Source organism: Myotis daubentonii, chromosome 4, assembly GCF_963259705.1.
Source record: "Myotis daubentonii chromosome 4, mMyoDau2.1, whole genome shotgun sequence".
Lineage (NCBI taxonomy): Eukaryota > Metazoa > Chordata > Mammalia > Chiroptera > Vespertilionidae > Myotis > Myotis daubentonii.
This window is the reverse complement of record NC_081843.1, coordinates 14,339,842-14,354,207: the sequence shown is the minus strand read 5'-3', so window position 1 is coordinate 14,354,207 and position 14,366 is coordinate 14,339,842. Positions and strand designations below refer to the sequence as shown.

Genomic DNA, 14,366 nt, shown 5'->3' with positions numbered 1-14,366 from the left:
AGGGGCAGCCCCCTTCAAGTGAGCTTGGGGTGATGGCCCAGGGCCTTACTAGGGTGAAAGAGGGGTGGCTGGGGGTGAGGGGTGGACTAGGTCACTGATCCCTGTGAACTGAATTTGCTGATAGGAAACTAGACCCTCCTGTGTCCTTCTCTGAACCTTTTTTGGGGGAGAAGGGGTGGAGGGCTACTGTTTAATTACTTTTAAAATTCCAGAACCCTCATACACAGAATGCAAAGTAAATAGCAGGGTTCCCATGATCCTTGCTTTGCTCTGGCCTCACTCTGTTAACCCCAGTGAAGTCTCACTCAGAGACGGTCTGTTCCTCATCCCAGCTCTGCTGTGGCTCTGTGTCGCTCTGTGCTGATGGCACCTGACACACACCTCTCTGTGAGGCCCCGGGGGTGGGACCCAAGGGTGTTCTTCCCGTTTTGACCACGGCCCTACTCTGCCCTTCTGAGAGGTTCCTGCGCACAGCAGCCCTCATGAGGTTAGGGAGGGATTGTGCTAGCAGGCGGCATGGTGGCCACAGCGCCATTCCCACTCTGGGCCTGTCTCCCAGGTGAGTACAACCTGACCCTGCTCGTGTCCAACGCCTTCGAGAACTTGACGCAGCTGGTGCCTGTGAGCGTGCGTGCCATTCTGCCTGCCGTGGCTGTGGCTGTGGGCAGCCCTGTCCTGGTGGCTGGCCGGCCCGTCACCTTCTCCCCACACCCACTGCCTTCTCCTGGGAGCATCCTGTACACGTGGGACTTTGGGGATGGCTCCCCAGCCGTGGTACATCACCAGCCAGTGGTCAACCACACGTACACCTCGAGGGGCACGTACCACATCTGCCTAGAGGTCAACAACACAGTGAGCAGCACGGGGGCATGCACTGATGTCCGCGTCTTTGAAGAGCTCCGTGGCCTGCGTGTGAGCCTGAGCTCAGCTGTGGAGCAGGGCACGCCGGTGGTGGTCAGCGCCGCCCTGGAGTCGGGCGACAATGTCACGTGGACTTTTGACATGGGGGATGGCACGGCGCTCACGGGCCCGGAGGCCGCAGTGGAGCATGTGTACTCGCAGGCCCGGAACTACACGGTGACCGTGGGCGTGTCTAGCCCCGCTGGCCACCTCGCCCAGAGCCTGCCCGTGCAGGTCTTTGTCCTGGAGGTGTTGTGGATTGACCCTGTGGCCTGCATACCAGTGCAGCCGCAGGCCCGGCTCACGGCCCACGTCACGGGGAACCCTGCCCACTATGTCTTCGACTGGACCTTTGGGGATGGCTCCTCCAACACGACCATCTGGGGGGACCCGACTGTGACTCACAACTTCACACAGAGTGGCACGTTTCCCCTGGTGCTCATCCTGTCAAGCCGTGTGAACAAGGCGCATTACTTCACCAGTGTGTGCGTGGAGCCCGAGGTGGGCAACGTCACTCTGCTGCCTGAGAGGCAGTTCGTGCGGCTTGGAGACAAGGCCCAGTTGGTGGCCCACGCCTGGCCGCCGTCCCACTACCGCTACACCTGGGACTTTGGCACCGAGGATGCACCCTGCGTCGGGGTTCCCGAGGCCACGTTCACCTATTGGGATGCAGGCTCCTACCTGGTGACGGTCACTGTGTCCAACAACATCTCGGCTGCCAACGACTCAGCGCTCGTGGAGGTGCAGGAGCCCGTGGAGCTCACGGGCATCAGGGTCAATGGGTCCCGTGTGCTGGAGCTGCAGCAGCCTTACCTGTTCTCCACGGTGGGCCACGGGCGCCCTGTCACCTACCTGTGGGAGCTTGGGGATGGCGCACGGCTCGAGGGCCCTTCGGTCACTCACATCTACACCAGCACAGGCCACTTCACCGTCAGGGTGGCCGGCTGGAACGAGGTGAGCCGCGGGGAGGCCCAGCTGAATGTTTCAGTACAGCGGCGTGTGCAGGGGCTCAGTATCAATGCCAGCCGCACAGTGGTGCCCTTGAACGGTAGCGTGAGCTTCAGCACCTCGCTGGAGGCGGGCAGTGATGTGCGCTACTCTTGGGTGCTCTGTGACCGTTGCACACCCATTCCTGGGGGCCCCACTATCTCCTACACCTTTCGCTCTGTGGGCACCTTCAACATCATTGTCACAGCTGAGAATGAGGTGGGCGCTGCCCAGGATAGCATCTTTGTCTACGTCCTGCAACGCATTGAGGGGCTGCAGGTGGCTGGTGGTGGTGGCGGCTGCTGCTTCCCCACCAACAGCACCCTTCAGCTACAGGCCGTGGTCAGGGATGGTACCAACATCTCCTATGGCTGGACTGCCCAGCGGGACAGCGGCACAACCCTGGTTGGCAGCGGCAAAACCTTCTCACTCACTGTGCTTGAGGCTGGCACCTACCACGTCCAGCTGCGGGCCACAAACATGCTGGGCAGTGCCTCAGCCAACCGCACCGTAGAGTTTGTGGAGCCCGTGGGGTGGCTGTCTGTGGCTGCCTCCCCGAACCCGGCCCCTGTCAACGTGAGTGTCACCTTCTGCGCCGAACTGGCTGGTGGCAGTGATGTCATTTACACCTGGTCCCTGGAGGAAGGACTGAGCTGGGAGACCCCAGAGCCATCCACGACCCACACCTTCCCCACTCCTGGCCTATACCTGGTCACAGTCACGGCCAAGAACCAGCTGGGCTTGGCCAACACCACCATTGAGTTGGCCGTGCAAGTGCCTGTGAGTGGCCTCAGCATCAGGGCCAGTGAGCTGGATGGAAGCTTTGTGACGACTGGCTCCACTGTGCCCTTCTGGGGGCAGGTGGCCTCCGGCACCAATGTCAGCTGGTGCTGGGCTGTTCCAGGTGGCAGCAGACATGGCCAGCACGTCACTGTGGCCTTCCCTGATGCTGGCACCTTCTCTGTCCAGCTCAATGCCTCCAACGCCGTCAGCTGGCTCATCGCCACACACAGCCTAGTGGTGGAGGAGCCCGTCGTGGGCCTGGTACTGTGGGCCAGCAGCAAGGTGGTGGAGCCTGGGCAGCTGGTCCACTTCCAGATCCTGCTGGCCTCTGGTTCAGCTGTCAGCTTCCACTTGCAGGTCGCGGGGGCTGGCCTCGAGGCGCTCCCAGGGCCTCGCTTTTCCCGCAGCTTTCCCCGGGTGGGGGACTACACCGTGAGCATCCAGGCCGAGAACCACGTGAGCCGGGCGCAGGCGCAGGCGCGCATCCTAGTGCTGGAGGCCGTGGGTGGGCTCCAGGTGCCCAACTGCTGCGAAGCAGGCATCGCCACAGGCACTGAGAGGAACTTCACGGCCCGAGTGCAGCGGGGGTCTCGTGTTGCCTATGCCTGGTACTTCTCCTTACAGAAGGTCCAGGGGGACTCGCTGGTCATCCTGTCCGGCCGTGAGGTCACCTACACCCCTGTGGCCGCGGGGCTCCTGGAGATCCACGTGCGTGCCTTTAATGAGCTGGGAGGCGTGAACCAGACTCTGGTGGTTGAGGTCCAGGATGTCATCCAGTACGTGGCGCTGCGCAGCGGCCGCTGCTTCACCAACCGCTCCGCCCGGTTTGAGGCTGCCACCAGCCCCAGCCCCCGGCGCGTGGCCTACCACTGGGACTTCGGGGATGGGGCCCCGGCAGAGGACACGGAGGATCCCTGGGCTGAGCACTCCTACCTGCAGCCTGGGGACTACCACGTGGAGGTGAATGCCTCCAACCTGGTGAGCTTCTTCGTGGCGCAGGCCACAGTTACCGTCCACGTGCTGGCCTGCAGGGAGCCCAAGGTGGACGTGGCCCTGCCCCCTCAGGTGCTGATGCGGCGCTCCCAGCGCAACTACCTGGAGGCCCACATTGACCTGCGCGGCTGTGTCAGCTACCAGACGGAGTACCGCTGGGAGGTGTACCGCGCCGCCAGCTGCCAGCGGCCTGGGCGCGCAGCCCGTGTGTCCCTGCCTGGCGTGGACGTGAGCCGGCCCCAGCTGGTGGTGCCTCGCCTGGTGCTGCCTGTGGGCCACTACTGCTTTGTGTTTGTGGTGTCGTTTGGGGACACACCCCTGTCACAGAGCATCCAGGCCAACGTGACAGTAGCCCCGGAGCGCCTCGTGCCCATCGTTGAGGGAGGCTCCTACCGAGTGTGGTCGGACGTGCAGGACCTTGTGCTGGACGGGAGCAAGTCCTACGACCCCAACCTGGAGGATGGCGACCAGACACCGCTCAGCTTCCACTGGGCCTGTGTGGCCTCAACGCAGGTCCGATTCTCGGCAGGGCCAGGAAGGGGCATCCTTCAGTCCCCTCGGGTGTCTGCAGTAATGAGCCCAGCAGGGGGAGAGGGTTCATCTGCTGGCAGAGTCCTGGTGGCTTGATCCCAGCAGGGGGAGGGGTGTCCCCAGCTGTCCTCCGGGTCAGGCTCTGCTTTGGGGGGGGAGGAGTCCAGGGTCTCACCGCCCCTGTTCTTGGCCACAGAGCGAGACTGGTGGGTGTGTGCTGAACTTCGGGCCCCGCGGAAACAGCATAGTCACCATCCCTCGGGAGCGTCTGCAAGCCGGCGTGGAGTACACCTTCAATCTGACCGTGTGGAAGGCTGGCCGGAAGGAGGAGGCCACCAACCAGACGGTGGGTGCCACCTGCCCTTGGCCTTAGCCCAGGAAAGGGGAGCCAGAGGCCTGCATGGCAGGGGGGCGGGCGGGGGAGGAAGGGCTGCCAGGAAGGCTGAGTACACAGGGCTGCCTCCTACGGATAGCACCAAACACCCTTTAAGGTTTTCTATGTTTAGTGCTTCTAGCTGCTTCAGCGTTATTTCCTTCCAAACCTTAGAGGAGCCGTACAGCTTTTGTGATTTGTGAAAAAGAAACTGTCCCAACAGCACAAAGGCCACAGTGAGGAAACATTCTCCCTGAGAGCGGCTGTCCTAGCCTGACAGGGAGGCCTGTCTTCCCTCTCCATGGGCTGTGCTCTGCTCCCCTCCCCTGGACTGGCCAGGAGGTCAGGGCCCCTGTCAGCCACTGCAGCTGCTGTTGGGCAGGGCCTGCTGATGGGAGCCGGTGTGCCAGGCCCTGCTGGTGCCTGGGTTGGGGTGTCTGTCCCCAGTGCCAGGCCTCTCCCGGATGGCCTGCCTCGGGACTGTCTGGGAAGGCAGGCGCTCCGAGCAGGGTCCAGCTCAGCTGGGCTGTCAGAGGTGGACCCCGCCCCCCAGGACAGCAGGAACCTCAGAAGGGGCTGTGTAGAACACAGCTGTCCTCATTCCTGTGTGCATTCATATGTGAGCACATATCAGGTGCCTCCTGTGTGCCAGGCCCAAGATAGGCACTAGATGCTGCAGAAAATAAGCCCAACATGGTCTCTGCTCCTTTAGATGATCCCTGCTCCCAAATTGGAAGATACAAAACCCGATGAATGCCCTGGGTGAGGGCCAAGCTCACTGTCCTTTGGGAACTTGGACTTGGGGCCCAGAGGGGAGCTTCCCCATTTGGGACAACAGCATGTGCAGAGGAAGAGGCCCTTCTCCTGGGCCCAGCCGCCCCGCTGACCTGGGCAGACTTGGGGTCTGGGCCTCAGAAGCAGCGGCCCTTATCTCAGGGCCTGGTCTTCCTGTGACGACCCCCCCCCCCCCCCATCTCCAGGTGCTGATCCGGAGCGGCCGGGTGCCCATAGTGTCCTTGGAGTGCGTGTCCTGCAAGGCGCAGGGGGTGTACGCAGTGAGCCGCAGCTCCTACGTGTACTTGGAGGGCCACTGTGACAACTGCAGTGAGGGCTCCAAGCGCGGGGTGAGCTGGGTGGGCCTGGGGTGGGCAGGGCTGGGTGTAGGGTCGGTGCTTAGGTGGCGACGTGTCCAAGCCCTGAGGGCTCAGCAGCCCCCATCCTGCCCCTGAGTGCGCATCTACACCCACAGCTCTGGGCTGCTCGCACCTTCAGCAACAAGACGCTGGTGCTGGATGAGACAACCACCTCCACAGGCAGCACTGGCATGCGGCTGGTGGTACGGCGCGGTGTGCTGCGGGACGGCGAGGGCTACACGTTCACACTCACGGTGCTGGGCCGCTCTGGCGAGGAGGAGGGCTGCGCTTCCATCCGCCTCTCCCCCAACCGCCCTCCGCTGGGGGGTTCCTGCCGCCTCTTCCCACTGGACGCCGTGCGCGCTCTCACCACCAAGGTGCACTTCGAGTGCACGGGTGAGTGCGGCCGGGAGGGAGGCGGGAGGCACGGTGATGCCCAGGGAGGCCCGCAGGGAGCGGCTGAGGTGACTTGTGGCCCGCAGGCTGGCGGGATGCAGAGGATGCGGGTGCCCCCCTCGTGTACGCCCTGCTGCTTCAGCGCTGCCGCCAGGGCCACTGTGAGGAGTTCTGTGTGTACAAGGGCAGTCTCTCCACCTATGGGGCTGTGCTGCCACCCGGTTTCGCGCCCCACTTTGAGGTGGGCCTGGCTGTGGTGGTGCAGGACCAGCTGGGTGCTGCCGTGGTCGCCCTCAACAGGTGAGCAGGGCCCCTGGGAGCAGGGCCTGGGGGATGGGAGCAGGGGCTGCTGCCTGTTCACCTATGACCTCTGTGTGCAGGTCTCTGGCCATCACCCTGCCAGAGCCCCCAGGTGACCCCCTGGGAGGCCCCCCAGAACTCACCCCATGGCTGCACAGCCTCACGGAGAGTATGCTGCCCAGGCTGCTGAGACAGGCTGACCCCCAGCATGTCATCGAATACTCACTGGCCCTTATCACTGTGCTCAACGAGGTCAGTTCCGGGGCTGGGGCATTTGCCCTCAGCTGTTGGGTGCTGGCCCAGAGCAGTACTTCTGACTGGAGCCGCGAGTTCTTGCAAAGGGCTTGTCCCTGGCTCCCGACAGACAGAGTCCCTAACCTCCTTGAAATGGCTTCTCCTCTCAGCAGAGGGCTGAGCGCCTTCACTGATGGTCCCTTCCTGGGACCCTCCTCAGTGTCAGATTCCCCCTGCCTTGCCCCTTCGTGCGCCCCAGAACCTCAGGAGGGCCCTGGAAGAAGCAGGGTTTGAGTCACTGCCTACAGTGTGCAGCACCTGAGATGGTCTGCACTGTGCCCACCAACATGGCTACCTGTTGTCCACTGATAGCTGCCTTGTGCCCACCACCCACAGTATGAGCAGAACCTGGCCATGGTGGCAGAGCCAGACTTAAGGTGGCAGCTGCAAGCCGAGATACGCAAGAATATCACAGAGACCCTGGTCTCCCTGCGGGTCAACACCGTGGACGACATCCAGCAGATCGCAGCCGTGCTGGCCCAGTGCATGGTAGGATGGGGCCCGGGCTCTTCGGCAGCACTAGGCCTCCCTACCCAAGCGTCTGGCCGGCCGTGTGCCCTTCCTGGGGGAGCCCAGCATGAGCCATAGGTGCCCCCCAGGATGACCCTGCAGGGTGGCCCAGGGCAAAAGGAGCAGCCCAGGTGTGGAGAGGGCTGACATGGCTTCTCCAGCCCCGAGAGGCTGCCCACCACCTCGCCTAGGAACCAGGAGCTGCTGGGCTGGGCCACGTCTTGATGGGGTGGGGGGCACTGTACCTCGAGTGCCAGGGTTGCTACAGAGGCCTTAGCAGAGGAGCAAAGAGCCTTCTGGGAGTCTCCCTGTCTGCCATGTGGCCTTTGTGGCTATTTGTGTGGCTGGGGTGGCCAGTAGGGCCATATTACCTTGGGTTTTGTTGTAGGTAGGGAGGAGCCCCAGGAAGGCTCTCAACAGGGAGGCATGTGGGGGAGGCTGTGTTTGGGTGGTTTGGAGAGACCCGATGGGAACAAACAGGCTGTGGTCATGGAGGTCACCCCAGAATCACAGTGAATGTGATGGAGTTAAGCTGGGCCAGGAGCTTAAGAGGGAGCTGCCAGGCTGGAGCGAGGCTGGGCATGGCCTGGGTTCCCTACAGGTGGCCAGCAGGGAGCCCGTGTGCCGCCCATGCCTGCAGAAGACCCTGCACAAGCTGGAGGCCATGATGCGCATCCTGCAGGCGGAGACCACGGCGGGCACTGGGACACCCACCGCCATTGCCGACAGCATCCTCAACATCACAGGTGTGGGCTGGGGCCGGGGACCCCACGGGACTCCTCCATTCCTCCGTCTTTCTGCCCCCTGCCGCTGCTTCGTTTCTCTCCCCCATCCCTTCTTCCCTTGTCACATTTCTTCCTACTAACCTCTCCCCCAACCCTCCCACCTCTCCTCCCAACCTCACCCCCCATGTCTCCTCCATCCACAGGCGACCTCATCCACCTGTCCAACTCAAACGTGCAGGACCTGCAGCCCTCAGAGCTGGGGGCTGAGCCGCCTGCACTGAGGGTGGCATCCAGGGCCTATAACCTGTCGTCAGCCCTCATGTGTATCCTCATGCGCTCCCGAGTGCTCAATGAGGAGCCCCTGACCCTGGCGGGTGAGGAGATTGTGGCACAGGGCAAGCGCTCAGACCCACTGAGCCTGCTGTGCCAGGGCAATGCCTCGGGCCCCGGCTGCCACTTCTCCATCCCTGCCGCCTTCAGTGGGGCTCTGTCCAACCTCAGCGACGTGGTGCAGCTCATCTTCCTTGTTGACTCCAACCCCTTTCCCTTCGGCTACATAAGCAACTACACCGTCTCCACCAAGGTGGCATCTATGGCCTTCCAGACGCAAGCTGGCACCCAGATCCCCATTGGGCAGCTGGCCTCGGAGCGTGCCATCACCGTGAAGGTGCCCAACAGCCCTGACCAGGCTGCCCGGGTCCACCGCATCCCTGCTGGTTCCGCCATCGTCCCGCCCCGGGCCTCGGTCAGTGCTGTGGTCACCCCCAACCACAGCAAACCTGAGGCCGGGCTACACCTACAGCTCACCTACACGGTGCTGAACGGTGGGTGCCAGGGGCCGGGCAGTGGGCTGTGGGGGAGCCAGGGAGGAGCAGGAGCCGTTTCCCGCATTGAGTTCCTCCAGCCGTGCAGGAGGGAGGGTTCAGGGGCGCTCAGGGGTGTCGCCCAGGTGGGTGGTCATCTGACCCTATACATGCCGCCCCCAGAGCACTACCTGTCTGAGGAGCCTGAGCCCTACCTGGCTGTCTACCTGCACTCAGCGCCCTGGCCCAACGAGCACAACTGCTCGGCCAGCAGGAAGATCAGCCTGGAGGCGCTGGTGGGCAAGGACCACAGGCCCTACACCTTTTTCATCGCCCCTGGGTGAGGACCGGGAGTGGCCTCCATGCTGGGCCACTGGGTCTGACAAACAGGACCAGGACTCGGTGGCAGGGGTGGGCGAGCTGGACACGATTAGAACCGTATGTGCCGAGGTCGCGTGGGCTCCCTGCGGGGGCAGGTGGCAGCAGAGTGACGGGGGCGTGGCCAGGCCTGGCCTTGAATGGTGAGCGTGGCTGTGGCAGAGAATACTGCGGTGATTTGAGACCAGGGGCTGGGCACGGTGTGGCTGTGACATCCCCCCTGCTTCTACAGGACCCGAGACCTGGGCGGGAGTTACTACCTGAACCTGACCAGCCACTTCCGCTGGTCCGCGCTGGACGTGTCTGTGGGCCTGTACACGTCCCTGTGCCAGTACTTCAGTGAGAAGGAGATGATGTGGCGGACGGAGGGGCTGGTGCCCCTGGAGGAGACCTCGCCCAGCCAGGCTGTCTGCCTCACCCGCCACCTCACGGCCTTCGGAGCCAGCCTCTTTGTGCCCCCCAGCCACGTCCACTTCATCTTCCCTGTGAGTGGGCCATGGTCCTGAGCAGTGGGGGCCAGCTCCATCCTGAGACTGTGAGGCTAGGGCCATGCTTCCCGCCTGATGGCTCTGTCTCCCCAGGAGCCGGCCTTGGGCGTGAACCACGTCGTCCTGCTGACGTGTGCCATGTGCCTGGTGACCTACGTGGTAACGGCTGTGGTCCTCCGGAAGCTGGACCAGCTCGACGTTAGCCGGGTCCGCGCCATCCCTTTCTGTGGGAGGGGCGGCCGCTTCAAGTACGAGATCCTGGTCAAGACTGGCTGGGGCCGAGGCTCAGGTGAGGGGAGGCCACTTTCTTTAATAGCGACCGTCCTCCTAGATGACAGAACAGGGCTCACTTGACACAGTGCTGTGACCTGTGGACAGGTTGTCACCTTTCCTGAGGAGAACGGTCTCTGTGCAGCAGGTGCTGTCGGCCTGGATGGCCTTGCTTTGTCCGGTCACACGGGACCTGCTAGTGTGCACAGGGCATGTGAAAGCGAGCTCAGTGATCCAAAGAGGAAATTATTTTGTTGTTATTTTTTTGTTAATCCTCACCTGAGGATATTTTTCCATTGACTTTTTTTTTAGGGAGGGAGGGAAGGGGAGAAAGAGAAACACATCAATTGGTTGCCTCCTGCATGCGCCCTGACTAGGGCCAGAGAATGAACCTGCAACCCAGGTACATGCCCTTGACCAGGAATTGAACCTGTGACCCTGTGGTCTGCAGGCTGATGCTCTAACCACTGAGCACACCAGCCAGGGTGGGAAATGATTATTAAATGATAATAAATCATTGTGAAAACAATAAAAATTATTTCCAAGATGGTAAAAACCATTGGCTATAAACAGTACAGTATAACTTGAAACATTTAGTTAGTACAGCATACTTAAAACAGACACACTGGGAATTAAAGTGTTTTATTTCTTTGTGAAAAACTTACCAAGAATAGTTTAACAGTGTTTTCTCATGTAACTCACAATACGGAGTGACCGTCTTTCTGTGCCCTGGCGAAAGGCCGTATTCTAACACAGTGGTTCTCAACCTTCTGGCCCTTTAAATACAGTTCCTCATGCTGTGACCCAACCATAAGATTATTTTCGTTGCTACTTCATAACTGTCATGTTGCTACTGTTATGGATCGTCATGTAAATATCTGATAATGCAGGATGGTCTTAGGCGACCCCTGTGAAAGGGTCGTTCGACCCCCAAAGGGGTCGCGACCCACAGGTTGAGAACCGCTGAACCTAACATTTCTTGTTTGCACTCTCCATATCATGAAATACCTTGGAGAGTTCTTTTAATACGAAGTTTTTGCCCCCATATTTGTTCTGTAACATCATTGTCCATTTTGTCACGGCCACTGCCCTTATTTATGCTGGAAAGTTTGTCACTGGTGGCCTTTCTGGAGTCTCCGCAGGGTCCGCACTCCCATGGCTGCTGCTTCAGTGGTGCATTCACCTTGGATTCAGAGTTCACATCCAGCATTACCATTTTTCATTTATTTGCTGTACTTTCCTCTTTGCCGGCCAGTGCCCTGCTTTGGTGGCTCATTCTTGTAAAACACGGGTGGCTTCATTTTGGGGAGAGCAGGAGGCAGCACCATCACACACTGGGGGGTCTGTGGGAACTGAAAGACGCACCGTGACCGTCATCAGCCGGCTTTGGGAGAAGTGAGCGATGGCCACTGATCAGGCTGTGCATCCCTTATTTACACAGTGGACTGAAGAGCTAGCAGCCAAGTTTATATTTCACACAGTTACAGTTAACATACCGTCATATCTAACATATGAATCATGTCATTGGGGCTGTGTTTACTTAACAAATTAGGTAACTGAGATTTGTGTTCATAAGAGCTGAGCAGAGTGAGGACTGCCTATGCTTGAATGAAGGAACAGGAAAAAAACGGCTGGTGGGCAGCAAACCTAGAGTCCTACCGCCTCCCCTTCCATCCCCAGGCACCACGGCACATGTGGGCATCATGCTGTATGGGGCGGACAGCCGGAGTGGCCACCGGCACCTGGATGGGGACAGAGCCTTTCACCGCAATAGTTTGGACATCTTCCAGATTGCCACCCCGCACAGCCTGGGCAGTGTGTGGAAGATCCGAGTGTGGCACGACAACAAAGGTCTGAGTGGGCACCTGCTCCTGCCCCTCTCTCCTTCCCGACTGGCACTCTGCCGCCCTGACCCAGCTCCCGCCCCCTCTGCAGGGCTCAGTCCCGCCTGGTTCCTGCAGCACGTCATCGTCAGGGATCTGCAGACCGCCCGCAGCACTTTCTTCTTGGTCAACGACTGGCTGTCAGTGGAGACTGAGGCTAATGGGGGCCTGGTGGAGAAGGAGGTGCTGGCAGCGAGTAAGGGCCTGCTACTACCCCTGTCGCACCCCGAGGCTGGAGGAGGAGCCGGCGCCTCTGGCCTCCTGGAACCCCATCTGTGCCCTTTCTCTAGGTGACGCAGCCCTTCGGCGGTTCCAGCGCCTCCTGGTGGCTGAGCTCCAGCGTGGCTTTTTTGACAAGCACATCTGGCTCTCCATATGGGACCGGCCGCCACGGAGCCGCTTCACTCGCGTCCAGCGGGCCACCTGCTGTGTTCTCCTCATCTGCCTGTTCCTGGGTGCCAATGCGGTGTGGTATGGGGTCGTGGGAGACACTGCCTACAGGTGGGTGCCTGGGGGTTCGGAGTACTCCCTCTGCCCAACCCCTCTCCTGCCCCCCCGGCCTAACCTGGCCAGGTCTCTCCTCTCTTGCCACATAGCTCGGGGCCTGTGTCCAGTCTGATTCCGCTGAGTGTTGACACGATTGCCGTTGGCCTAGTGTCCAGTGTGGTTGTCTACCCCATCTACCTGGTTATCCTGTTCCTCTTCCGGATGTCCCGGAGCAAGGTGGGCTGGGAACCTCGGAGCCTGGAGAATAGGGCCCCATTGCCTGTGCAGAGGGCTGTGCTGTCCAGCATGGCAGCTAAAGAGGGAAAATCAGCAAGGCCTTCAACTGGAGGAAAGGAGAAATACAGTTGTTGAAATGATGTCACTACCAACAACACAGAAATTAACAGGACTGATAACTCAGAAGAAACAAACAAGTTCCTAGAAAGACAAACTACCAAAACTGCCTCAGGGAGAAATAGGAAACCTGAGCACACATGTGGCAAGTACAGAGGTTGAGTTTAAAACCTCCCATGAAGAGAAGCCCAGATGGCCCCACTGGTGATTATACCAAACAGTTACAGAAGAATCAGCAGTTCTTCCCAGGCTCAAAAGCAGAAGGGCACTTCCTCACTCACCCCACAAGGCCAGCATGGCCCTGACACCACAGCCAGACAGGGGCACCACAGACCACTCTCGTTAGGAATATGCAGGCAAAAATCCTCAACAAAATAGCAAATCAAATCCAGCAGCTCATAAGAGGACTATACACATGACCAAGAGGGATGTACCCCAGGAATCCAGCACAGTGATATTAGCCATATGCAGCTGTTTATATTTACACTAGAGGCCTGGTGCACAAATTCATGCACAGGTGGGGTCCGGCTGGCCTGCCCCAATTGGGGCCAAACTGGCTGGGGGGAGGGGCCACAGGCAGCTGGTCGAGGGGACAATTTGCATATTAGCCTTTTATTACATAGGATAGGATCAACACCTCGGTTCCTCAGTTGCTCCAGCCACATTTGAAGTGCTCTGTAGTGGCACGGCAAGCATGTCAAACTCAAAGGCTAACACGGGCCAAATAAACAAGGTTTAAGTTTATGTGGGCCGCAAAAAACAAAAGCTTCCATTTACATGGAAACAGGTTTATTTCGATAGAGACATGCTGAATACAAAGGGCTGAAATAAATGAGTAATCATTAACACAAAATAATAGAACATTTTAATAAAAATTAATATTTTTTCTTGAACATTAACTTACCAGACACTGAATAACTGCACAAATTAATAAGCATAATGCAAATAAACCTATTTTTCTTGTTCTCCAAAAGCGATACATTTCCTGTTGCACACACCATACAAGTCAGTACAAGACTAATGACATGGCAATCGGCTGCTAAAATATTCGCTGCTAGTATTGGTGGAGAGAAATGGTGTGCCTGCGTGTAAGGGAAATGGATGCAACACAATTATAGCAAACAGTCATTAGCTAACATTGTCGTTCATTATTAATAATCATGTATAACAGGATATTGTAAAAATTAAGTTAGGAAATTTTTATTAAGACGTTTCTTATATGCTGTTATATTGGCTGGGCCGCAAAAATATTCGTTGATGAGCTGCGAGTTTGACATGCTTGGGCTGCGGTGACAGTGCAGGTATAGAATGTGTGCGTCATTCCAGAACATTCTGTAGGAAAAGCTAGTCTAGACTCCACCTGCTCAGGAGGTTGCATGTGTCCCTGAAATAGTAGCTAGAGCTGCCCCTTCTGACTACCTGCCTTTCCCTGTAGGTGGCTGGTGCCCCAAACCCCACACCCACAGGGCAGCAGGTCCTGGACATGGACAGCTACCTGGACTCTTCTGTGCTGGACAGCTCCTTCCTCACCTTCCCTGGGCCCCGTGCTGAGGTGAGGGCTCCCGACGGGCCCTGCCTGGGTTGGGTGGGTGTCACTGCCTCTGGGCAGCTTGGAGTCTGAGGCTCTGTACTTTTCAACAGGCCTTTGCTGGACAAATGAAAAGTGACTTATTTCTGGACGATTCCAAAAGGTGGGGGCCCCTAGAGAAAATGTGGACCTTGGTGTAGGTCAGCTGCACATGCCATGTCATGGTTACCTGGGCTGTATGTGTGTCATGT

At 59.0% G+C, this 14,366-nt stretch overlaps 1 protein-coding gene across 4 annotated transcripts in view; it reads left to right on the top strand.

The window, feature by feature from the left end:
• Positions 1–14,366, top strand: part of PKD1 (polycystin 1, transient receptor potential channel interacting) — a 50,329-nt gene that overhangs the window by 24,663 nt on the left and 11,300 nt on the right. For 3 of the 4 annotated variants that reach the window (XR_009452514.1, XM_059692733.1, XM_059692735.1), the window contains exons 15-32: positions 560–4,176; positions 4,391–4,540; positions 5,548–5,691; positions 5,817–6,096; positions 6,183–6,396; positions 6,477–6,648; positions 7,003–7,179; positions 7,802–7,946; positions 8,129–8,749; positions 8,912–9,068; positions 9,339–9,591; positions 9,688–9,883; positions 11,545–11,715; positions 11,800–11,943; positions 12,038–12,248; positions 12,344–12,470; positions 14,023–14,139; positions 14,229–14,278. Coding sequence is in view for 3 of the 4 variants with exons in the window: in XM_059692733.1 (XP_059548716.1) it covers positions 560–4,176; positions 4,391–4,540; positions 5,548–5,691; positions 5,817–6,096; positions 6,183–6,396; positions 6,477–6,648; positions 7,003–7,179; positions 7,802–7,946; positions 8,129–8,749; positions 8,912–9,068; positions 9,339–9,591; positions 9,688–9,883; positions 11,545–11,715; positions 11,800–11,943; positions 12,038–12,248; positions 12,344–12,470; positions 14,023–14,139; positions 14,229–14,278 (6,946 nt within the window). In the remaining variant the exon portion in view is untranslated. The remainder of the gene's footprint in view (positions 1–559; positions 4,177–4,390; positions 4,541–5,547; positions 5,692–5,816; positions 6,097–6,182; positions 6,397–6,476; positions 6,649–7,002; positions 7,180–7,801; positions 7,947–8,128; positions 8,750–8,911; positions 9,069–9,338; positions 9,592–9,687; positions 9,884–11,544; positions 11,716–11,799; positions 11,944–12,037; positions 12,249–12,343; positions 12,471–14,022; positions 14,140–14,228; positions 14,279–14,366) is intronic. The other variant, XM_059692734.1, reaches the window with a different exon arrangement.